Source organism: Grammomys surdaster, unplaced genomic scaffold (assembly GCF_004785775.1).
Source record: "Grammomys surdaster isolate TR1022 unplaced genomic scaffold, NIH_TR_1.0 66, whole genome shotgun sequence".
Classification (NCBI taxonomy): domain Eukaryota; kingdom Metazoa; phylum Chordata; class Mammalia; order Rodentia; family Muridae; genus Grammomys; species Grammomys surdaster.
Window position 1 is genome coordinate 25,497 of NW_021604568.1, and position 26,645 is coordinate 52,141.

At 39.0% G+C, this 26,645-nt stretch overlaps 1 protein-coding gene across 1 annotated transcript in view; it reads right to left on the bottom strand.

Annotated features, from left to right (window-relative positions):
• Nucleotides 1-26,645, bottom strand: part of LOC114627818 (cytochrome P450 2C70) — a 28,975-nt gene that overhangs the window by 1,941 nt on the left and 389 nt on the right. The window contains exons 2-8 of the mRNA XM_028775727.1: nucleotides 23,409-23,571; nucleotides 20,016-20,165; nucleotides 11,940-12,100; nucleotides 9,981-10,154; nucleotides 8,973-9,114; nucleotides 5,526-5,713; nucleotides 2,159-2,300 (exon numbers count right to left, since the gene is read on the bottom strand). Of these exons, the coding sequence (XP_028631560.1) occupies nucleotides 2,159-2,300; nucleotides 5,526-5,713; nucleotides 8,973-9,114; nucleotides 9,981-10,154; nucleotides 11,940-12,100; nucleotides 20,016-20,165; nucleotides 23,409-23,571 (1,120 nt within the window). The remainder of the gene's footprint in view (nucleotides 1-2,158; nucleotides 2,301-5,525; nucleotides 5,714-8,972; nucleotides 9,115-9,980; nucleotides 10,155-11,939; nucleotides 12,101-20,015; nucleotides 20,166-23,408; nucleotides 23,572-26,645) is intronic.

Sequence of the window (26,645 nt, forward strand, 5' to 3'; positions counted from 1 at the left end):
TTTATAATAGCCAGGAGCTGGAAAGAACCCAGATGTCCTTCAACTGAGGAATGGATTCAAAAAAATGTGGTATATTTACACAATGGAGTATTACTCAGCTATTAAAAACAATGAATTCGAGAGGTTCCTAGGTAAATGGATGGAACTAGAAATTATCATCCTGAGTGAGGTAAGCCAATCACAAAAGAACACACATGGTATTCACTCACTGATTATTGGATATTAGCCCAGAACCTTGAAATGCCCAAGATGCAACTCACAGGCCACATGAAGCCCATAAAGGAGGAAGAACAAGTGAGGGTGATTCGGTCCTTCTTAGAAGGAGCAACAAAATACTCAAGAGAGCAAATATGGAGACAAAGTGAGGGACAGAAACTGAAGGAGGGGCCGTTTGAAGACCATTCCACCTGAGTATCTATCCCATGTGCAATCACCAAAGGTAGATGCTGATGTGGAAGTCAGGAAGTGCATGCTGATAAGAGCCTGATATGGATATCTCCTCAGAGGTCTTCAAGAGTCTGACATACTCAGAGGCAGATGCTCACAACTAGCCACTGAACTGATCATGGGGTTCTCAATAGAGGAGTTAGAGTGAAGATTGAAGGAGAGCTGAAAGGATTTGAGGCACCATGAGGAGAGCAACAATACCAACCAACCACAGCTCCCAGGGTCTAAACCACCAGCCTGGGAGCACTTAGGGAGGGATCCAGCGCTTCAGTTGAATATGTAAGAGTGGAGGGCCCTGCTGGGCATAGGTGGAAGAAGAGAACCTTGACCGCATGAAGGCTGGATGCCCCAGGGGGTGGGAATATTGAGGGTGGGGAGGTGGGATGGGGTAGATAGAGGTTACATCCACAGAGAAGAAGGAGGAGGGGTGAGGGGATTGGGGGTTCCTGGGTGGGTGGGGGATGGGGTAAGGGGACAACATAGGAAATGTAAATAAAACATCCAATAAAAATTTTTAAAAATATTAAAAAAAAGAAAGTGCATTTTATAAAAAAAAATAATAATAATCCAAATTACAGCAAGGAGTTAGACAGCGGGGAACCTTCCCACCCTTTGAGAGCTTCCCTGAGCATTTCACAGTGTGGACTTATGACAACAACCATTACCAAACACACATTTCTTACAAAACTTGAAGCAAATCTATTTCTGTCCATTTCAGTTAACACTTCAGGAAACGACCTTCGACCTCCACTCTTCCCCCCTCTTCCTCATCCACACTGGGCCAGCATTGGTTACCCTCCCTTTCTGTATTTGATTGTCATGCATCCTATATCCAAGAAGTGCCTTTCATGAACTCCATTAGCCTAAGAGTTAGCTCCTTCAGGGATCTGAATAAACTCAGAGGATTAGACTTTGGGAGTTTATTTTTCCCTTTGGTTTAATTCTGCAGGCCCTGGCTGTGGCTGCTGCCTATATTACTCTATAATACACGAGTTTACAATGGAGGAAACTACACCTAAGCAGGAGAGGGGTCCAGTCCCACCAGGTTATTGGTCCACTACAGTCTTTTTGCTTGTGTGAGTCTTGAGGACTTTTCCATACACTGTCACTTCCTCTGTTCCCATGGGAACACTCACTTCCTTAAACTCCTTCATCACACATTAGAGTGGAGCAATGTTTCTTTTCTGAGACCATTTCAAATTGAAAGCAGGTAATTCAATTGTACTTTCTGCAAGCAATTTATCTTAAAATCTGATCATTCAACTTGATGTCTTTCAAAAACATCAGAGTTGCAACTACTCCCTCTGGGCTTCCCCCAAATGACTTGAGCATGGCACACTTTCACAGAATAATCTTTCTCTACTTATTTATCACCTTTGTTTCTTTCACACACTATACCGCTGGATCTGAGCACTGAGTTGTTACATGTAAGGTGTTCCTTGGGTTTACAGTGACTGCCTCTTCTGGGTGGAGAGGAAGCCATAACTAGAATAGGATTTCTTCCAGTAGGAGCTCTTGAGAAGTTCGGCCCTGGGTCAGGAAGCAGAATCAGTGGATGGTGCCTCTAATCCAATAAGAAGCAGCCATCACCTTGGCAGTACTGCCTCTGGCCTCATGGTGATGGTTATTCATACCACCCATGGGATTCTTCATGTACAACTAGGCTCACCTCACCTGGGCCTTAACACATATGAATACAAAGCTTGCTTGCCTGCTGAGAAAGCCACGAAGTAGTCACTCTTTTTGAAGTTCCCTTTCTCATCGAGAAAGTGGCCAGGGTCAAACTTCTCTGGGTTGGGAAACTCTTTGTCATCATGCAGGACAGACGTCAGGCATGCCATTACACTTGTGCCCTGAAAGAAAGATAGTAAAAGTCATTTATGAAGGAGGACATCGAATCTGAAAACAATTCAGACATCTCTCCTTTGATCTCGTTCTCCGAGATGAGCAGATTGAGACACAAAACTGAAGTCATTTGTTCCATGGCAAAAGAGCACATCAATACCAGCTCTCACAGGTCTAAATCCTATAATGCTCATTCAAGGTCTCCCTGTCCATCGACTTCACAGCCATCCTCACTAGTCTGTGTCTGAGGTTACAGAATTAAAGTGTTCTTTGGAGTACATGAATCTTGATACACATTCAGCTTGTCATCTCACAGGGAAATGCCACTGAAAATTCATCTCAACTCGGTGGAAGAGGGAGTGGGAATATTGTCATAGCCAGCAGGGTGGAGGACACTAAGGAAACATCACCTTCTAAACACAAAAGGTCTTACATGCCATATGAATTCACAGAGACTATGGCAGCATACACAAAACCTTCACAGGTCTAAGCCAAATGAGTTCATAGTACCAGGAGGAAAAGTGAACACAAACCCCAATCTTAATCCAGAAGCTATCTCAAATTAGCACCTACTTGTGTGGCAAAAAAAAAAAAAAAAGTGGTTTCCAACAGGATCTCACTAAGGGAAAGGCTGATGCCAAGCAGAAGATGACCAACAGAAAAAATAATTCAATGGTAACTGGGAGGGTTTTTTTTTTTAATTTGGTTTGGTGTGGTGTGGTATGATGTGGTGTGGTGTGGTGTGATTTTTGGCTTTTTGTTGTTGCTGTTGTTGTGGTGGTTGGTTGGTTGGTTGGTTGGTTGGGTTTTTGTCTCTTAATGCTTTCTCTGGGCATTTTTTTACTATTAGGTCTTTAGTTTAAATATTATGGGTTTTAGTTTTGTGTTTTTATGGGATTTCTGTGTGCAATTTGTGTACCTCTCCATCTATGTGTCTTTCGTATACTTTTTCTTTGGCACTTTTTCTCCTGTTTGTTTTGGTCTATTCTTATTTGTTTGTTTTTGTTGTTACTGGGTTCTTTTTGGTTTGGTTTTGGTTTTGTTTTTAGTTGCCTTTTATTGTCTAATGAGAGAGAAAAAGAAGGGGTATAAAATTGTAGTTAGGGAGGTGGGGATATATGAGAGGAGTTGAAGGAAGGGAAACTGATTGGAATAGAGTTTTTTAAAACTCTATTTCAATATAAGAGAAGAGAATTAAATTCATCTCATTGACTTTGGAACAAACTGTGAGTCATTTTCAAAGCCTCCTTGGCATTTACTTCAACAACCTTCAGTTCAGAGGAGCAGCTGGAAGGAAGTTCCCATAGTCAGCATGAAAAAGGAGCAATGCAAGCCATGAGGAATGAAAATTATTGGTCAATGTGAAAGGAAAGTATGCTTGTCTAGATTTAGAGCAATCACTCAAAACTTCTAAATATAGCTATTATGGATATATTTGAGCACTTTCAATTCCTTCAGGAATCATTGTAAAAGAATGTGCAGGAGATAAAGCATTTCTAAGTCACAGGAGTTGTCATTAATATAGCCAAACTATTACAAAGTATAAAGTTATTCATAAATGGAAACAATGAAGACATAAATTCTAGAATTTAAACAATCAGATTGAAATTTTACTACATGAAATCAAAAGCATTAGAAGAATAATATAAAGACATCAACATAGAGACCTGTAAGTAGGAGTCAGCTGGGACACTCTACCTGATAGTCTCAAGTTCAAATACACACACATGTGCTTAGAGTAAAACTTGGGCAAAACTACAAATATTCTGGAACATGGAAGACTCTTGAAAAAAGTACAAAGTGAGTTTTCCATTATCATGGTATTATCCAAAGGGCAAGCTCCAGGGGGAGAGGATTAGATGACGACATCTTGGCTATATAGCTTTGATTTCCCTGCTTAAAGAACCAATGACTTATTCAGTCTCAGTTGCATGATCTATTTTATATGTGATAATGTTTTTAAAAATAATGAGTTTTCCATCCAAATTGAAAACCTTGCTTTGTAGATGCAGTTTATTCTGCTAGGAGCATACAAAACCACATGGGTGTTTTAAGCTCTGCCAGTGTGTTTGTGCAAGCATGGGTGTTTTAAGCTCTGCCAGTGTGTTTGTGCTTAATTGTTTTTATTCTAAAAAATTTCAATGATTTAACATACAACCTGGAAGAAAATGCTTAGAACCTTTAAAAACAAAAAAGAACCAGTGACAAGATTCCCATGTAAGGCTCACACAGAAGCCAAAAAGGAGAGGGGTACATCCCATAAGCAGAATGATTAGAGTAGGAGAGCCCTAAACTTTTTGGATGAGATCACAAACATCTCTAGAGACATCATGAACTAGGCATGTTTGGTTCAAACAATAAAATGTCTAATGAATTACTCAAAACATTCCCTCATACCCCTAGTCAATACAATTTCAGGCAGAGAGATGTTATGTCTTTATCCCCAGCAAACTTGGAACCTAACTAATGTTAATCAATATTCAATAACATTAATAATGTAGAGGCCAGGGAGATGGCTCAGTGGAGAAAGTGCTTGCCAAGTGTATGAGGACTAGACATGTGTTTGTGGGGCTTCCTAAAACTAGCTGTGTGAAGTTTTACATTTGTGAGTTAATTGGAATAAAGTGATTTTATTTATTGATGAAATACTATGTGTTGGTTAAAACAAAGTAGGAAATAGTAGCACAAGCCTACAAATTCCACTACTCAGGAGTCTAGAGCTGGAATATTATTTTGAAGTCCAAAATAAAATCAAGTCTCAAAATAAATTATGTAGACTGATATGTATATAAAAACAATACCAATGTGTAAGGTATAATACCAACTTACTGAGCTTCATATGTGAGTTCCCCCAAAGCAAGGACAAGGAAACATATAGTTAAATTGTACTTCTCCCGAGTAAGTCCAACAGAAAATATGAAGGGAGGTGGGAATACAGACTTGTGGTTAATTGATAAGAATAGTAAAGCCCACTGGAAAGCAAGGATGTAGACGGCAAATTGGATTAACAAACAAGAGTGGTATGGACATACTAGGGAACTGAAAAGTTTGTGAAAATACAATCATATTAGAAAACTGTATCAACAAAGTCAAGCAAAGGAGCATAGAGTGGGTCATGATTCCTGGGGTATGATTCTGGAACCCTTGTAGAAGGTCAGGCTATCTGTCATCGTATTAGTTAACTATTGACAGGCAAACTGACTGATGAGGAGCACAGATGAAATGCATCTCACCTTGGGAATGTGGTATCCTCTGAACTCCACATCCTGCGTTGTCTTACGTGGCAAGGGAATGGGAACAAAATCAATGTATCTCTGGATCTCATGCAGCACAGCATCGGTATAGGGCATGTTGCTCCTGTCCTGCATGCAGGGGCTCCGATGTCTACCAATCACACGAGCAATTTCTTCCTGAATTTTAGCTTATAGGGTAGAAATCACAGTTTTTATAAAATGAAAAGAAATTATCTTTCATATGACTCTTGATCATTTTCAAGTTGTGATAGGAAGTAGAGAGTTCAGCTCCTCTATTTTCTAAGAGGAGAAAATCTGATATATAGATGACAAGATTCTGTATACAAAACAATAATAGATCCACCACAGAACACCTAGAAACTATAAACACTTTCAGCAAAGTAGTAGAATAAAAGTTGACATACGAAGTCAATGCCTTTTCCATATGCCAATAACAAACATAATGAGAAGCAAATAGCAAAATAAACACATTGAGAATAGTCTCTTTCTTCCTCTCTCTCTCTCTCTCATTCTCTCTCTCTATCACACACACAAAATAAAACATGCAATAGGAAAAAAGGACAGCCTATTCATTAAAGAGTGCTGAAAAGACTGGCTATCCATTTACAGAAGAGTGAAATTATATTCATGTCTTTCACTATATGCAAAAATCAATCCAAAGTAGACCAAAGCCTGGAACTAAAGCCTGAAATTCTGATGCTTCTAGGGAAAATATCAAAGATGCCCTTCAAGAAGTCGGTGTAAGCCAGGCAGTGGTGGCGCACGCCTTTAATCCTAGAACTTGGGACGCAGAGGCAGGCAGATTTCTGAGTTCGAGGCCAGCCTGGTCTACAGAGTGAGTTCCAGGACAGCCAGGCCTACACAGAGAAACTCTGTCTTGAAAAAAACATAAAAAAAAAAAAGAAGTAGGTGTAGGCACAAAATTTCTGAACGAAATTCTTATTTCAGGGCACTGGCCTCACGAATCAACAGACCAAACCAAATAAAATCAAAAGATTCTGCATATCAAAAACAAGCAAACAACAACAACAAAAAAAAAACCTAACAGCAGAATTAGCAGAGTCCCCAGAATGGGATAATCTTTGCCAACTCTCTTTCAGACAGGGGACTAAGGTTCAGAAATTACAAAGAACTGTAAAAACTAAACACACACACACACAAATATGCCAATATGCAAGTTAACACAAGAAATGAATATAAATTTCTCATAAGAAGAAACAAAGCTGGAAAAATAGTATTTGTTTAGATGTTCAACATGCCTAGTCATCAGGAAAATGCAAATTAATGCTACTTAATGAGTGTTAATAAGATGCCATCTCACCCCACTCACAGTATCTTTTATTAAGGAATCTAATAACACATACTGCTGTGGGGAGATGAGACCCTTATACACTGCTCACAAGAATGTAAATTAGGACAGTCATTATGAAAATTATTATGGAGGTTCCGCAATAATTTCAAAAGAGATATATCACACGACCCTTCCATATTACTCCTGAACATGCATCCAAGAACCCAATATGCTATGATAGACACATTTACACATCCTTATTTATTGATAGCAAAGAAATGGAACCAGTCTAGATGTCCAACATCAGATGAATGAGTGATGAAAATGTAGTACACACAAAGAATGAAAGGATTTTCAGCAGTGAAGAAAAGTTACAGCATTAAATTGATCAGTAAAAGCAGTAGATAAGAAAAACATGATATTGAGGTGAACCAAACTTAGAAAGGAAAAAATTTCACATTCTCCCTCCTTGATGGATCCTAGCTTGCTATGTTTATGTAGATTAATATGAACAATTGTGAGTGTGGAGACCAAGAAAGGGCAGAATTCAATAAGGAAAGATAGAATATAGGTAAAAAGAACACATGGGCATAAAGGAGGAAAAAAGGCTTACATAAGGCTACAGGAGTGGGGGTAGGGGACAAAGGACTTAATAAATAGGACATGAGTCATTCATGAAATAAAGGCACCAATTGATAAGGTCATCATGAAATTAAAAGGCCTCTTTAGAGCAAAGAACACTGTAAATAGAGTGAAGAGATAGCCACCTCTATCCAACAGGACAGGAGAAAATCATTTTCAGCTACACACTTGATGCAGGACTGATATCTAGAATTTACAATGAACACAAAACTCTAAATACAAAACAAATAATCCAGTCTCGAAGTAGGCTATAGTTCTGAACAGAGATCTTTAAAATGAAGCATAAGTGGCTAGTAAAGATTCTTTTTTAAGTATTCAACATCATTAACCATCAGGAAAAACAAATTAAAACTACTTTGAGAGTATATCTCATTCCAGCAAGAATGACTACAGTCAAAAAATCTAGTATCCCTAAAGATTCTAGTTCTTACTGCAGAAGTACTTCCTCACACAAGTTCATTGCTGCTCTATTCACAGTGGCTAGGAAATGCAATCAGTCAATATGTTCACTTATTGATGAATGGATAATTAAGATGCTATACACATACACAGTGGTATTTTATTCAGCTGTGGACAAAAATGAAATTATAAAATCGCAGGTAAGAAGACAGGACAAGAACATATATTGAATGAGACAGTCCAGGCCCAGAAAAAACAAATGCCATATACACTCTCAACTTAAATTTGATTAGATTTCAATCAATCTTAGTAGGAGAGCATTCATATCCGGTACTGAAAAGCTGGGCAAAGGGTTGAGAACAAAATGTGTCTTCTAAAGATTTATGTTGATATCCATAGATTGCTGCTACTCCAGATTTCAGTCAGAGAAACTTCTTGAAGCTGGTAGAGGTTATTGCAGAGACTAGGCAGTGAGGTGACTTTTAAATGCTTTTAAATGCTCAGACACAAATGACACATCTACATCATCCCCTCCAAAATTATTGCTTTATTGAGGGAGGAAAAAAACAGACATAAAAGTACCAAAGGGACCAGTTGGGAAGAGGAAGGAAATTACTGGGAGGAAGTGGGAGGAAGAGAGAAGAATAGGGGAATAATCAAAATAGTAATACATATAAGGAAATTTTGTAATGAAGCACATCATTGCCTATACTTAATAGATGTTAGCAAAAGTTTAAATAATAAACAATTCTGAAAAAAACAAGTATTTATTAACATGTAGGAAAAATGTGAGAAGGATGCTAGTTCTATTCAAACCCTAAGAAAACTGTTCTGTGTTTGTCCCAACACAAATCAATGATTCCACATCATACCAGGAAGAATAAGGGCCATTGTCCTTCTATTCCCTACTGTATCTTAGCTATTACATTTGTTCTTTTCTGTGATCTAGTTTGAATTGAATTCATCCAATGGTAGGTAAGCGCATTCTTAAAGCAATTGTTGCTAATACAATGTCTATTCAAATAAAGAGTGGAGCAGTTTCTAGTGCTATCTGCCCATTTCTACCGGACATTCCTCTGCCCATCCAATCATACCTGCAACCTCTGGGTACTTCAGCAGGAGTAAAAGCCCATATTTCATTGTGGAACTCGTTGTCTCTGTTCCCGCTCCAAAAAGATCACCTATGGTGACAACCAGGTTGTCCATGGTAAATTCAGACTTTTCATTGTGTTTTTCCTAATAATTATAGATGAGAGGAATTAGTTTTGTTTGTTTGTATGTTTGGTTGGTTTAAAATCTTACAGGTAATAAAAATACAGTATGATGCAAGCATTTTGTAGAAAGGCTAGACGTTAGAGTGCTCTAGCTTAGGATTCCTTCACACAGTGATAACAAAATCAAAGGGACGAAATTCCAAGGTTTTTCTTGTTACTCACTTCTCATCCATTAAGGAAATTAATTCCTCTGTCATCTTTTTCAAGTGTAATGTATATCAAGGCACTTAGAAACATCATCAGTTCTAGCACCTGTTTACTCTTTACTATGCTTAAAGTCTCCGGGACTAAACACATACAAACTCTATTTTTATCTCTTTATTCCACACATCCATCACCATAATTCAAATTAATATCACTTTTTCAAAGCTAGCTCACTTGATCACCACAATTACCATCCTCTAGCTTATCCTCCTGTTGATCTAAATCGGAGTTTCCTCAAAGCCTAGCTCAACTGTAAAGAGTTCCCAGAGTCTCTTTAAAGAAAACTCCTGTGTTTTAAGTCATAACACCTGCTGTTCATGGAGATTCATTTACATAGAATGACATAGTCTCATCACTCTTGAATGGGTGTGTATGTGTTTTCATTTGCCTCAAAGTAAAGGTCTAACCTAGAACATGGTAAACATAAACTTTCTAATTCGAAATAAACTGAAAATCTTAACGATCCCCAAATATTCTATATAATTTGCTTACAAAATTGGTTCCATAAGCAACGAATATGTCACTAGAAGGAACATTAGTTGAAACATCCCGCTTTCACCAAGACAACATGAGCTGAGTCAGAACATCCACAAATATGAAGTAGCAAGTCAAGGTCGATTGTACCTTTTCCATTTTAATCAGGAAGTAGTCAATAAAGTCCTGAGGGTTACTGAGATTCAGAGATTTTTGATGCCTGTTTATTTCCATCAAGATGAACTTTTTCTGTTCAGTTACTTCTTTTAAGACGCTGTTATGGATTCCAGGGAGATAGTATAAAATAGGGTAGGCATTGCACAGCTAGAAGAGAAACAAATGCATTCATACAATCAGCAAACCTTCCAGGCCATAGCTAGCTGTCCAATACTTCATAAAGGTGAGTTTCACATGCCTTCCTGTGCTCCAATATGCCTGGCATTTGGAGAAACAGGCACAGCATGGGTCAAATGATCAGATCTACCATGTACACAGCCTGTACAGCAACTCCAAACCACATTTAATTCCTGACAACAGATTTTCCAGAGGAATGTGTGGGCTAATGCCACTGTCCCCTCTGTCCTGTTGAGAACACTGAGATATGGAATGACTAGTCAAAAAATCTGAGACAACAAACGAGTAATAGCAGAAGTAGAAGCAGTCTGTATCCCAGATTACCCTGTGAATACTTCAGCAGTCACCTGAAAAAATAGCAACACGAATAGACATGCTAAAATTGAAGTAGAAATATCATGGGGTTCCGCATGGGTAAACACTGAGGAGAAAGGGAGAGTCTTTACTAACTCTTCCCTGAGGATGTCTCCTAATAGGTTACTTAATATCAAGTTATCAGCCCTGAAATACATGCATAAAGGCAACACTCAACAAACTAGGCAGGTTTTACTAATATATTGATGTGTATCTTTGTATATATGTAAAAAAAATCTAAAGAAAAAAAAACTTGAGTTTGAAGGAGAGCAAGGGGGTCAAGTACATGGGAGGAAGAAACTGACTGGGAAAAAAGGAAGGAAAAATGATGTGATTATAATCACAAATATGTGTGTATATACACATACTCACACACACACACACACACACACACACACACATATTTTAAAGCACACCAAGTGCCTAACTATTTAAATCTGTACTTTTTTAATTTAGGAAAAGTATGAAGTAGGGACATTCTATACTCAACTGCCATCTTATTATAAAATATTACTTATTCACTTTTAATGAAATAAAGGAAGCCAAAGCTGCTCTGGATAATGTGCTTCATATGGCTGGGATTTAACTTCTTGCTCCAGTACTGAAGGTGGTAAACTATTTGCTCTCCTTTGCCCTAGTTTTGTGGAACATATTTTGCCCTTATAATCTATGGAAACAGGTGGTGTTCATTGTCGTACAGTATAGGTTAGAAACATTTTCTAATCATGCGTCATAGTAAAAAAAAAAATGCATTCTGTAACCTAAATCTATATCCTCAAATACTGGAAAAAATCAAAAAGGTGTCGTTGTTGTTGTTGCTTTCCAAGGAACTGTTTTGATAAATCTGAAGCCCTCTGAAACTACAATTTTTTCTATTCTATTTCATATCATCTTTCCCCTTAAGTTTTAAATGAAGCAGATAACTCACAAATTGCTTAGGAATTATAAAAAATTAAGAATGAACAATAAATAGCCTAGAAATTTTACAAACAAGTGAAAATTTAAAGTCATCTGAACCATCTTGATATACTTTTGGTTGACATTTTTTTTGCAGTTTTCTTGTTTTGTTCTGTCTGTCTGTCTGTCTGTCTAGAAATGTTTATGACAGGGTAACCCAAGATGGCCTGAACCTTACTATGCAGCCTGGCTACATCACTACACCCAGGAATTTAGTGGCCTCTAAAAAACAGTGAATTAATATTGGATCTAGAGAGATGTTTCAGAAGTTAAGAACATGTGCTGCTGTTACAGAGGTCCCAAGTTCAGTTCTAAGCACTCAGACCATGTAGCTCACAACCACCTATAACTCCAGTTCCAAGAGATCTAGTACCTTCTCCTGGAGGGTGAGAGTACAGACTTGGGTACATAATATTTTCACATATAAATAGAACAGAACAGAACCTGGGCCCAAGGAGATGCTAAAATTTCAATTTTTCTATGAAAATTCTTCATGAAACCTATGAATGTCTCATCATTGTAGTCAAAACGATGCTGGAAAATGACAGCAGAGATCACATTACAGGGAACACAGGCCAGAAGGAAGCTAGGGTCACAGGGAGTCCCTAGAACAAAGGAAATTAGATGTTAATAGACAATTCTCATACAGGCTTTAAATTTTCAAATTGAGACAGTTAGGAGTGTGAACCACCTAGTGAAGAATCATCCCTGTGACCTCCACAGACCTGAGAGACACTTTATTCTGGGTTCCCCAAATAAACTATCTGATGAGCTTCATCTACTTTGCAGTCTCCAACTGTTCTCTTCCTTTCACTGCACAACTAAAGTCCTCATTCAGGAGAGGGCAAGACATGAAGATAGATCATTTTAAAATATGTATGAATGTATGCAACTTAAATCTAAGTGTGGACAGTTCCTCACAGTGCCTACACAAATCTTAATAACTTAATTTTTTTAATCAATTTATTTTCTTCTAAAAACTTTTGCATTTCATTAAATCCAAAACAGCCAGTATGTGTTAAACGGTTTAAACACGTGATTGAGTTATTCACACTCTCATCATGGCACATCTTACGTTTGCAGCCCATCTACTTTCACAATGGGCAGTTCCATGACAATGAGGGCTCCTCAGTTCCCTAGGGAAGATTGGCGCACAGAAAGTGGGGCAGGTTGACACAAAGCAGAATGTAGGCACATAGGAAGAGTTCTGCTGTGGGGGAAAAAAAGGAAATACAGTCCCTTTTTCTATTTATGGAAGAGCTATGTAAACAAGTCAAAGCCTTCTGGTGTTAGGGGAAGTGAAAAGAATCAATTTTTAATTGTCTTCTTAATACAAATCTCACTTACTTATTTTAAATTAATTTCTAACTGAATAGTGCATGCTAATCCCTATACTTCACAGAAGAAGGAATATCTTTATATTTCATCTTTTTTCAACAGATGGAAAGGATTACAGAGACCCAGGGCTGGTCAAAGTGAAGAGAATGAGTATTGTGAGGTGTGGGACAGTGAGCTATGAGAAAAGGCCAGAAAGCCTGGTAGAAGAGCTCTAGAACCCCGGCACCCTGGCCTGAAGAAGGCCACTGGGACGGAAGGTGCTTCGGGCTTCCCCAGACATCTGGCTCTCTCAGCTTCACCTCTCCACAGTCCCTCCCACAGAGAGGTCCATGGTCATTGATCACGTAGGAGTAGCACCATCATGCAGATGAGGCATTCCCAAGCTCTCAGACCAAGCCAATAGGGGTTACCTGCTGCCAGACCTTAACACACCCCAAAACTGTATATATAGGCCAAGCTCAAAAGTAAAGGTGTGTGAGATTCTTCCCAGCATCTGAGAGCTTCTTTCATGGCCCCTCCCCTCTTCGCCATCCAGCCAGTGCCTCTCCAAGGCACTTCAAAGAGCTGTAACACTTTTCAAAGAGCTGTAACACATTCCCCCTCTCCGGAGACACTGAGACACGGTTGGTGGCATGGACAGAAGTGGACTCTCCTATCTGCCCACCCCATGTCGTTCCTCCCAGGCCACCTGCGTACAGAGGAAGGTAGGCAGTCACTGATCGCACTCTGTCCTCAGCCTGGTCAGAGATCCTTGTGGGACCCATCTGGAAGCAGACCCACAGTGAGGTACCCAAACCTAACTGATACATCTGCAGTACACCCCTACAGCTAATACTCAAGGAAATCACAGAAAAGAGACAGAGAACACCTGCTGCTCCAGAGTATCCCCTAGTCATGACAGGAAAAATACACCCATGGACTCTCAACAGTGTGGTTTCCTGTATAAGAACAGCATAATGATACCAGTTGACATGGCAACCAAGACTGGGAAAATTCCACATATTCCTATCTTGGTGAGTTTAAATTTCCATATTGATTAAGAGGAGTCCCTGTGTCAGCCCAGTCTACAAGCAATCAGTGGCTGCTGAGTGTGGGAGAATTATTCTTCCAAGGATACCCAGAGAGGTTTCCCAGTCACAGTTGTCAGCTCTGGACCTCTTGACACATGTACAAAAAAGCAATGCTACATAGATTCAATAGGTTGTGTATACGTGCATATATATATGCATATATACATGTAACAATAGCAACAATAAGAAAGAACTATCATGGATTGTGGATGGGCTGGAAGTGATATAGCCTAGGACTCATGTATCAAATTCCCAAAAAAATATTTTTTGGTTCTGATCTACTTCCATCTCTCATAACACAAATTCTCAAGGGTTGTTTTCCACATAATCCAGCATGAAATAACGGTAGCAGTAACTGATGCTAGGAAAAATCAACAGACACAGGAAACATGCAATGCATTTAACAAAGCACACTTAAGATAATTCAAATGGGCTTTTCTTACTGGATGATGATAGAAAGTGCAAATATACTCAGATGCTTTAAAGTATACATGGTAGTTTAGGGAACACACTAAAGAACGTAATACACACATTACCAATCCCTAGAGTCTTCCTTTACTCATTCTCTTGCACCTACCTCTGGACACGTGGACTAAAAGACTTTTTAGCACCTACAGGAAGGTCAACCCATGCTACTGTAGCCGATACAAGACTCCTCATCCTAGATCCACCTCCTAATCAATATGGGAATTCAAACCACAAGCCCTTCCCTGACCTTTTCGACCATTTACAGACCAACTATGGCATTATCCTAATCTCCTGGAAGTATCATGAAACCATCCTTATGCTATCAAGTGTACAGAGTCTGCACAGGGCCTCTGTCTTGTGTCAATTATCACAGTACAACCTCAAAAGGACACAAGCAGCTGGGTTTAAAAATAAACATTACAGAGAAAATAAGTCTATGCAACCTATAAAGAAACTTCCAGTGTTTTAAGCTATGCAATGAAGAAATGGCATTGCTAAGAGTATGAAATCCAATGGAGAGGTTAAATGAAGATAAGTGTGAGCAAACAGAGGCCAGGAGATGATAGAAAGTCATAATCAAGTATAAATTTCCATGCTCTTTCACACCACTTTCAGACAAGACTTGTATTGTATTTCATTATATTATATCATATTGTTTTATTATATTGTATTACTATGTTAAATATATAAAATCACCTTTCATATGCACATTGTTTTACTTACTCAAATTTCAAAATATTCTTCTTTTTTTATTACAGTGTAGGAGAAGATTTATCGTAGATTATAGGGCAGAGACAGAGACTCTGGTAGTGTCTAGAGTGAACGTGACCCTGAGCCAAGTCATGTGATGGGAGGGGAAAGGAGAGAGGGGAGAGCCAAGAGAGTAAAGAAGAGACAAAGAAGGGGCCAATAACCAGAATGGCCTGATTATATAGAGAAGAGCAGCCAGAGAGAAGACAGCCCAGCCCCTGGGCTGGAGAAGTTTATGGTAGAGGAGCACAGTATGCCAGACATACCCTGTAGCAGGTAGAAGCTGAAGGATACTGGGAGAACCTGGTGGCCAGGTTTGTTTTGATATGTCAAGTAGGCTCATCAGATAGCTGTTTGTCCCAGGGTCTGAGACCTAAGAGCCAAGGGGTAACGTAACATTTTCTATGACTACTTCCTGCTGACATTGGGGCTTTGTTGTTGGGAATCCAAGAAAACTGGAATGCTGACCAAAGAAAAAAGACTGGAGTGCAGGCTGTTTCCCTTTTTGTCCAGGCTTAGCTGGACCCTCTGGGGCTAGGGAATTACAGGCAGCTTTGGAACAGTTTGTGAGGCTGGACTACCTTAGGGTAGCTATATACAAGTGTTCTAGGACTCAAAATCCCAGGGAACACCTAGAGCTGGTGAATTGCTGAGCACTCTGTGGTTGATTTGAAATCTACTGGGACAGATAGATTAAGGACAGAAGGTATATCCTAAGGTCCTGGTAGTTGTGGGTAAGGAAATCCTAAGATCAAAGATTCCACTCTCAGGCATAGGCAGATGGGAAAACTTAGGCATACTTATCTGGAGTTCATTTGACCTGCTAGAGTTAAATCCAAGTTGACTCCTTGAAGCTTATAAGAATCTTTTAAGTATACAAAAGCAGATAAAAAAATTTAGATATGTTTCTAAATTAATATATTTACTTTTCTTATTCCTGGCTACCTTCCAAATGAGTGAGACTTAGGGCAGTTATTTAGCTTTCCCTCAATTGCTGGAGGAATTTCCCCTAATCTATTTTTACACTAGACTGGCTACTTCCCAGCTGAGCTCCCCAAGTACTTACTGTTTGAGTCTCACCCGGATTATTTCTGCTCCGTCAGTCTGTTCTTGAGATATGGATGAAGCATTTCACTCAGGCACATGTTCCTTGTCCATCACATCTAATGGAGACCTCCTGTTCTCTCTGCCTTCTTTCTCATTCTCTTTCTCCTTCTCCTCTCCCTCTCTTCTTCTTCTTCCTTCTCCTCATGGTCCCTACCTGCAACCCCCAGCCTGATAATAGAAGCCCTGCTTACTTCTATTCTCCCCAGTAATTGGCTGTAGCCACTTTTATTTAACCAATAGTTTAAATTGGGGAGCAATGTTTATACAACAAAAGGCGAGGAACATGAGAATTCGCTTGTCTTGGAGCAACCAGAACTTGGGGTTCAGAAATTAGCAGACTAACCCCCAATATTTGTTGGCATTACTACTGTTTGAAGTCTGTATTGAAATTCACATTTCAGAAAAGGCAGTAGACTCGTGCCCTTGAGTCATAGTAAAAGCTTGGAAACCCAAATCTGGGTTAGAAGCATTAGTATTCTTTCCAGAGGGCTGGATATACAGATTGGACAGAGATGTTTTTAGCACAATCAAGAAGTACTTTTATGTCTCTTCTAAGAAGACAACCAAAGAAAATTTAAAATCTTGAACTGGTCACTGATAATAATATTCAGTCCTTTACTAGCTTGTCAGAACTTCTCTGATTGAAGTTGGAATTTTGAACTTTAGAAGTGTCAGTGTAACAATAGCATAGAGGGAAAGAAATTTAAAATGGTCTGGTAACTTTCTAACTTGTATATTTACATTTTCCAATCCTCAGGCATTTACATATTTTAAATTACTTTTTTAGACCTTTATGGCCTACATTTGTATACCTTAAAACACTTTCTTATATCCTTAGAGCTTATATAAACTTTAAACTTCTATCCAACAATTTACCATGAGACACAAGTGGTTGATTTCTGGAAGCAGTCTTTGTAAAAACAAGGTTTTTTTAAATAAAGGAATAAAGTTTAAAAGATACTTTGAAACTTGTTTTGAGAGTTTATCTCTTTTCAGTAAAGATTCAGTGGCATTCCTGAACAGAATGGGAAACTTGTTAGAAAAAAAAAAGTTCCAAATCACAAAGGAGAGGCATCCTTACTTGTGGAGCAGTGGACCATGCCAGGAAACTTGGTATGGTTGAGTGGGTTCCGAGACCCCAAAACCCATCTGGGCCTCTGCTCCCTACCAGATTCTTGGCCTGGAACACATGATCACACTTCCCACATAGGGAAACGACCTGTGGTCAGGTAGCCCAGAAAAGAATTCTCCATGCTTATAAGATATCTAGAGGCCCTGAGAGTTTAGCCAATAAACTTCCCTTCCTGAACATTCCTTCCTACAAAAGGTATTTAATCTCTGGTCCACCCTGAGGAAGGGATATGCACCAATTTTCCACAATGAACAATCAATAAACAGTCTGGGACCAAAAACTGTCTCTGCCATCAAGAACCATGGGGAGCATAAAGAAGGCCTTCATCTACACAGTGATCTCCCATAGAAGGCCCCTCCACACTCCCTGACAATCATCCTTAAACTAAGAATAATCCTCGATAAACTAAACTGGTGTGTCCTCCCCACTTCCCCCATCCTTCCTCCACCGTTTCCAACTCCCCCAAGACTTCCAGCGGTGTCTGGATATCTGGGAGTCAGGGAACCCCAGTTTCAGACCCAGCCTATGCTGTTTTACACTTGGGTGGAGGCTCCCACCTTAGGCTGTATTTTCCCACCTCCTGAGCATAGATCAGTGTATCGGCGTTTCTTACAAGCCTAGCACCTGATAGTGGTGTAGGGTAAATGCAATCTAGTGTCTTCCTTTTCGCCTGCTCAAGCAGCACTCCCACACCCCAGCAGCAAAGCAGAACTCGCTTACTCACATGACTGAGGACCAAGGAGAGCAAGAGGAGCTTCCTGGCACACTGGTATAGTAACATTAGACAAAGCAGGCGGCTCCAAGTTACACTTATCCAGCAGAGAGATGAGAAAGCACGGCAAAAGAGACACAGTATCTTTAATAGACAACCAAAAAGAAGTAGCCAGAGGTTGAGCAGGTGGAGCGAAGTAGCTCAGAAAGTGGACTCTAGGATTTCAAATCAGAGTTGATGGATGTCAGGAACCAGCAGAAACAAATAATCTGTACATACCTTAGGATAGTCAGATCAGCAGCTTGATTCAGAGAGGCTGAGTTCCTTGAAAGGGAATTCATATATGCCAATCCCAGGCTTCAGCACCAGATGAATGAAACAAAGAAATTAAAATGGAAGGACATGACTGTTCCTAGGTATGGTGGAGGAGATGATTTGTTATAGATATAAGAGAGGGCATAGTCAGAGGCAAAGATATCTCGGAGATTCAGAATAGACATGACCCTCAGATGAATGATATGAGAAGAGACGGAAAGGAAGAGGGGAAGACAGGAGAGTAAAGAGTAGATTTAAAAAAAAGAGCAGGAAACCAAAATGGCTGGATTATATATGGAAGGTCATCTGGGAGAAGGGCAGCCAGCCCCCATGCTGGAAGTGTTTAGGGTAGGGAACAGGATATGCCAGCTAGACCCAGTAATAGGTAAGGATTGAGGGATGCTTGGAGACTCTGACACCCAAATCTGCCGTGGTATATTAAATAGGTACTTCAGTTGGCCACAAAATATTATTCTAAGAAACTGACAGAAAACTTGAGGGTCTGCAATGACTTTCAGACACTGTAAATGTTATATTACTAGCATCAAAGACTGAGATAAATCGCTACTAATGTTCTAAAATCAATCAAAAGTTAAATACATGAGGATAATCAAGACAATGTTTTAAAATGAGCTTAAAAAAAATAATAAACAATGCATGGTGTATATTCTTTTCCGTTTCTGCACATGTCTGCTGCATAACTTGGTATGTATCACCCAAACAACTTTTACTGACACACTCGTTTCATTTCCACAAATTATCCTCAGATCAACCAGATTATATAAATACTCTCTCTAATAATTACATTCTATGTAATACAAAAAACTGGTAAATATGCATTTTAAAATTATGAAATATTGGTTTAAAATATAATAATTCTCCAAAGAAAATAAAATAATATGTTAATGATACTCTTACAAGACATCATTTAGATCCTGAAGTTCTATGCACACACACGTTATATATATATATATATATGTATATATGTATGTATATGTATATATATATATGTATGTATATGTATATATCCACCTCCTGCCTGCTCTCCAGCCCACTCTTTCTCCTCCACCATATCCCACACTTGCATGTGCACACACACTCATGCACTGAGCTTTGTACTGAGGTAGCTACATCATGTCATACTTTCCCATATGAACAATTGTACCTGACGCCTTACACAATTTGGTCACCCTGTAACATTTCTCAGAAAGTTATCAGAAAACTTACTTTTCAAAATTAATGCAACAAAGATGTGTATTTTCCTTCTGGTATGGATAGTGTGTCAGTCAGATGTAGACCTGTTACTAGATACAGCCTAGCAATGTAAGGCGAATTTTCTGTGCTACTTCCTTGTCTAACTTAAAAACATATTTCTTGTTGTCTGTACCTTTTTTCCCTCCATAATCACTTGAAAACAAGAACCATGGATAATACTGAAAGTTAATTTCATAAAAGTTGGTCACTGTGGGTCCTGGAAAGACTGACATCATAAACAATCACCTCATTTCTTACTGTTGTCAATAGGAGCAGGGTAAACTTCAATTATACTCTGACCCCATGTTTATAAAGAGCCTATTTTTAATAAAAACTCATCTTTCTCTCTATTGATTATAGAAATATATATACACCATTTGTTTTTCTCAATGCATCCAACAGATAAATGACTTCCTCTCGAATTCGGTCTTCAATAGTTTTCTTTCCCATCCCCATAGACCTTAAGACCATGAGGGAAAAACGCCGTGTTTGCTTCCACGTTTCTCCATTGCTGAAGACAATTCCTGTAGGAACAAAAAAAATCTATTAGCATAAATTCTAGCTGAGAGTACTCATCTCAGGAAATAATATCGACTCATATGCAGGCATAGAAGCCATGATTGTCAGCCCCACCTTACCTGACACCTCTCAATGCAATCTAGTATTTCACCACCAGGGCTGGATTTCACATACTAAAGAGCTTGCTTCCACCATTAACTTCTCAATACCTCAGAATAACTCTGTGACTCTTTGGTCTCCTCCATTTTGCTTACAAGGAGGATATCAGCAAAATGTTTCCTCTATGATCACACAGACAATAAATTGTAAGGAGGTAAAGTCAGGGCTAGCTTTTCTGCTTGTGGATTTTAGAATCAAGGAATGATTGTCCAGGAAAAAAATGAATACTGGATTATTATCAGATGGTTGCTTAGTATGTTCAAGGCCTTGAGTGGAGTAAGTGGATAAGTCCAGAAACTTTAGCTTTGGACGAAATCTCACAACACTGTGTTCCTCGGATAAGGGGTATGTATAGTAATTGACAAATTCCTCTTTGTGGATTAAAATCCACTCTCTACTGGCTTAAATTCTTGCACATACTGTGAAATCTTTGCATCTAAAAAGTTCAATGAAAATTCTCTAAATTAAAAACAGGATCAAGGTAAAAGATAAGCCCATTTAAAAAATGAACTTGTCAAGGAAGTTTTAGAGAATGATACAGAGAAGCTCTTTTTCCAGAACTCAGTTCTTCATCAGAAGACTGGACAGCTTTATACCAGCTCCAAAAACCAGTAACTGATACACAGTTGATTTCTCCAACTAACACAGTTTCAACTTGTGGCTTGTCTGCTATGAATTAGTGGAAAATGGCTACCTGATAGTGTAAACCTTAATAAGAATATTGACTATTCCTCTTTTCTTAGGATATTAATATGTGTCATAATACAGCCTCCTAATCTTGGGTAGCACACCAGACGGCCTAATCAGCTATGCAAACATGAAAGACAATAACCCGTACTCTGCAGTGTATTATGTGACATCATGGTGATTTGTAGGGTAACTATTGTAACTACACTTTCAACTTAGACTAGTTTTAGCATAGATGGGTTTGCTGGGATGTCTCATAGTGACTTGAGAAATGTCTGCACTTACATTTCAAAAACATTTCCAAGTGGCTGAATTAATTTCCCGGGAAAAACTATTTCTTCCACTCTCAACATTTCTCAATTGCTTATAGTTGTAGCTTTATACCAGCTCGTTGTGTAGGGTTGGGGCATAATCAGCTTTGCCTCATCTGCATTGGCATGTCTATTGGTGGCTTCCTGTTTCACCTCATGTCTGGAAAGTCATGTTGGTGAGACATATACATAAAGCTTCTGACACTGTTGGGAGACACATTCTCACACCAAACTCCCAGGTCCTGTGGCTCTCACAGTCTTTCCACCTGCTTTCTACAATGTTCCCTCAGCTTTAGGTGCAGGAATATTTTATAGATATTTCCACTGGAACTGAGCTCCACAACTCTGCATAGTGATTTTTTTATTCAATACAAATTGTCAGTCCTGAAAATATGCATACAAGTAACATTATACAAACTTAAATAAAACATTCATACAAACATACACACACACACACACTGCACATATACCACACACATACACAATCACTGGGGGAAAGGCTATAAATTTGAAAAGCAGCAAAGGGAAATGTATAGGAGGGATTGAAGGGAAAAGAGGGAAACAGTACATGTTGTAATTATAGTTTAATTATATTTTGTTATATATTTGATATTACATAATATAATATATTGAGATTATATATAATCTCAAAAATAATTTAAAAGAAAAAAAGTATTTCGAGTATCAGTGCAATGCATAAACAGTGAGTGGCAATGGCCTTCTTCTGGAGAGAGCATGGTTGTGTCTTTTCTCTCATTCCACTATATTCAAATATTCCTTACAATTTCTAAAAATAAAAAAGTGGATGTAAGTCTGGATATATTCATATCTATGCTTGTTCCCACATTATGTACACTTTTAAAAAATATCTAGATCCATACTTGGTTCCTGAATCCGAATATTTGGTGGCTAAGATATTTTGTCACTTTCCCTTGTCTTTTGTCTCAGTCTCTTAACAATTATTTTTTTTTATTTTTATTGGCTATTTTATTTATTTACATTTCAAATGTTATCCCCCTTCCCAGTTTTCCCTCCAAAATCTCCCTATCCCACCTCCTCCCCTCAGCTTCTGTGAGGGTGCTTCCCCACCCACTCCCACCTCATCACCCTAGCATTCTCCTATGCTGAAGCATTCACAGGGCCCAGGAGCTCCCCTCTCACTAATGCCAGATAAGGCTATCCTTTGCTACATAGGCAGCTGGAGCCATGGGTCCCTCCATGTGTACTCTTTGTTAACCATTATTCTTAGTAGCTGTACTATAAAATGAGTATGTCCTAGGCACAAGCTCACACTGAATGCTTCATGGGAACAGTGTGTAAACTTTTGAAAATGGATTAATGACCCCTTTTTAACACCATGTTTCATTAATGATTACTAGGGGTCAAGAGAAGGTGGAGAAGGGTGAGGAAAAGGAGCCAAATTCACCAGTGAATGCTGTATCTGTGTACAGAAATATCACACCACAGGCCACTAAAACCTACTAATGCATGTTAGTCAAGATTTATGCAAACATAAAGAAAATGAAGTCAATTTACATGAAAATGAAAGAAAGTGTAAATTATTTCAAGTAAAAGAATACAGACTTTTAAAAATAAATACCACATTTTTTTCTGTTATAGAGAACCTAGAGATGTATATTTGCATGCATGTATTTGTGTATGATGTGTGTGTGAGCATGTCTGTGTGCATGTGTTTCTCTATGTGTGTACACATATGTGTGTGTGTGTGTGTGTGTGTGTGTGTGTGTGTATGTGTGCATGTGAAAGAAGAAAACCCATGAGAAAGGAAGAATTCATCTAAGAGGAGGAGATGAAAAGAGAAGGTAATGTGTGCACACAGAAATAGGGTTCTGGGGAGAGAAAGAGAATCAGTAAGAAGGACAGGAATGGGAGAGAGCTGTGGAACAGTGACAAGAGCAAAGGTTGCAAGAAAAACAAATGACATAAGGAAGTATGTCTCATGTGCTATCTTTAAATTGTTCTGAAGTTTTTCAAAGTCATTCATGGACTCTTAAGTTCCTCAGTTTTCCTCCCTATTTAGCTTTATTGCCACTTGTACAGTCCTGGTTGTGTCCCAACAAAGAGCCATACCTAAACCTTGGCTGATTCTACTGAGTAACGATGATTGCATTTTATCAGAAAACTCATCTCCTCGGTCAATCAGTGTTTCCTTCAATACTTCGTATCCATGCAGCACCACAGTGGGCTTCAGGCCCAGATACACAGTGAACACAGGGCCATACTTTTCGGCCAGCTGAAAACAGAGCAAAGTGAACAGTGAAGGTGAATTTTCATTCATACCAAAGAGACATTAGTATTCACTCGCTCACTGACTTTAAACCCAGTAGTTTAATACTAAATGACATTTAAGCCGTCATTACCATTATGCTCTTGCCAACATTGCTGTTACCACTGTTCTTCAGTGCAACAATGTTACTATTGTTCTTCAGTGCAACAGTGTTACTACTGTTCTTCAATGTAACAGGGATTGTGATACATATTTGCTCAAATTTTACTTTTATCTTTCCTGATAACCCTACATTTGCATCAGATTTATCTTCCTGAGTACAATGCATTTCTCTCAGTCACCCCACTATACACTAATGATCATCTCCTGCCACCCCTTCTCCATTGTCATCCATACACTGATGGTTCTGAGTTCTAATAGTACTGAGGACAAAGCAAGTTGGACATGTCTGCTCTCTAGGCTGTACCTTCTACTGCATGCACAAAGCATGTACCTTATGCCAAGCAGCCATTTATTGCTGTTGAATACAAAAAGATTCAACTTCCCTGTGCTGAAACATTGCATATTACAGAAACAGAAAGTAAAGTTCCGAGAGATTTTAAAAATTTGCTTCAAGCCATGAGTTAATTCAGAGCTCCCAGTCCAGGAAGAAGGACCAATGGAGGCAATGAGTTCCCTAGTGATTGGCTGTCTCAGGGAAAAGATAGATTTCTGGTCGTTCCTTCATGTTTTAGGGAATGACTGCCACATGAATGGATGACAGCGAAGTCATTGACTCATTATCCAGAAAATTAGGTAAGAATTCTCAGAACTACTGAAACCTTGGTTATGTCCTTGGCCCCAAAACATTACATCTTCTAGAAAAATGTAGGCTTGAAAGCATATACATTAACGTATTTTGTAACTTAACACAGTTCTGCCTGCACTACAGTTCATCAGAGAATAACTGATGTACTGAAAGGGACCTGGGACAGATTGTGAACACAGATTCTGCTGCTCCTGACTGTCACAGATCACTTCCTGGATCCTGTTTCCTTGTAGCTCTATGCAGAGCACAGATGTAGGGGCTGGCTTGGGCTTACATTAAAATTTTTGCTCTCTTACAAGGTTCCCTTCAATTACTGGAGGTCAGGCCTCTATCCCCGCCTTCGCAAGATTAGAATTGCCACAGCCTTTCTATCCTTAGAGAAGGGAGGAGATGTCAGGGGCACCCCTGATTACACACTGAAGGCCTAAAATCAGCAACAGGCCTGTCATACATGTATACTAACACCAAGCCTTGGGTCTCTGTGGAAAAACACTGAAATAGATGGCTATAAGCTATTGTAAACAGGCAGCTTTTGTGGAAATTTACAAGCCTGAGTAGTCATAGACCTTGTAAATAGGTAGCCTTGGCAGACAATACCAACTTAGATAAGGACAAGTGAGTCATAGGCAGAGTCATAGTGACTTGTCCCCTGAACCTTCACCCAGCTGATAACCGGTTCTGAAAGATATCTGTATTCCCCCTGAATACCCACACTCCAGTGTCCTCCCCTTCCCCACATCCTGCCTTTCTGTGTTTATAACCCCTGTGTGAATGAATTACGATTTGAGAAAAAAATAAATAAATTATTTTAAAAATTTTTTTTGCTCTCATTCTTGGGCTGGAAATATAGTTTCATATATAAAGTACTCAATGGTCTTACATAAAATTGAGCATAGCCATGTACACATGCAGTCCTAGTGTCCCTACCACAAGAAGGGAGATAGATAAGAGAATCCCCAGAAGCTCACAACCAGCTAGCCTGAAATACAGAGCAGTGACTGAAAAAGACACTGTCTCAAATAAGGTGACAAGCAGGACAGATACCCAAGGTTGTCCTCTGACTACCACATGTTTATTGTAGTACATATGTGCCCACAATCAAATACATGTATCCATACACATATGTATTTATGCACATGTATGTATATTAGGCACACACACACATAATATATACTCGAGCTGGGCCTGCAGGTGCAGAGTAACTAAAACAGGATAAATACTAACATCTCTGCCTTCAGTTCATACCTGTCTTCTTGACCTTAAAGTGTGATTCAATTCCTGTTAGACTCTTAGTGTAGGCTAAGTAAGCATTCAAGGGTTTATCATAAGAGGCTAATTCTCCTGCTTGAATAGTGAAGCCATCAACATGAGGTTCTGAAACATAGTTGCCCTGGAAGCCTTCAACAATGATTTTAAACCACCAGGAACAAGCAAGCTCTGAAGGCAGCTCACTCTGTGAAGAAAATACTCTCTAAACAAGGGTAGTCATCTCCTGGGAGCCAAAGCACCACATCCAGAGATTATCTCTGAGCAGTTTAACTGGACACAAAATTAAATCAGTTCCTCAGCACCAAATAGGCATTGTTCCCTACCCTCAAGAACCAGAAACATCCTCAACACTGATAAATAAGACCATGCTGTGCAAATACCTCAAGTCTTGTCTTTGTTTTTCACCTGTATAAAACTTCAAGACAGGCAACCCAAAGGAAGCCTCTGAATCTATCTATCTATCTATCTATCTATCTATCTATCTATCTATCTATATATCATCTAAGTGGCCACTGTGATATTAAAATACCTTTCCTTATTGTACTGTAAACAACATGTATCCCTACACTTCTAAGACTTCTTTTTTGGCCCCTGGTAACATCTACATCCAGTCTAGGACAACATATTATTTGTACTAAGGATGTATAATTCACTCATTAAAAACCACTAAAGGAGAGGAAGAGCTCTAGAGATGGCTCAGTGATTAAGAACACTGACTGCTCTTCAAGAGGTACTGAATTCATTCCCAGCAACCACGTGGTGGCTCACAACCATCTGTAATGGAACCTAGTGCCTTCTTCTGGTGTGTCTGAAGACAGCTACAGTGTACTCATATACATAAAATAAATAAATAATTCTCTTTTTAAACAAAAGAAAAAAGAAGAAAGAAAGAAAGAAAGAAAGAAAGAAAGAAAGAAAGAAAGAAAGAAAGAAAGAAGAGAGGGAGGGAGGGAGGGAGGAAGGAAGGAAGGAAGGAAGGAAGGAAGGAAGGAAGGAAGGAAAG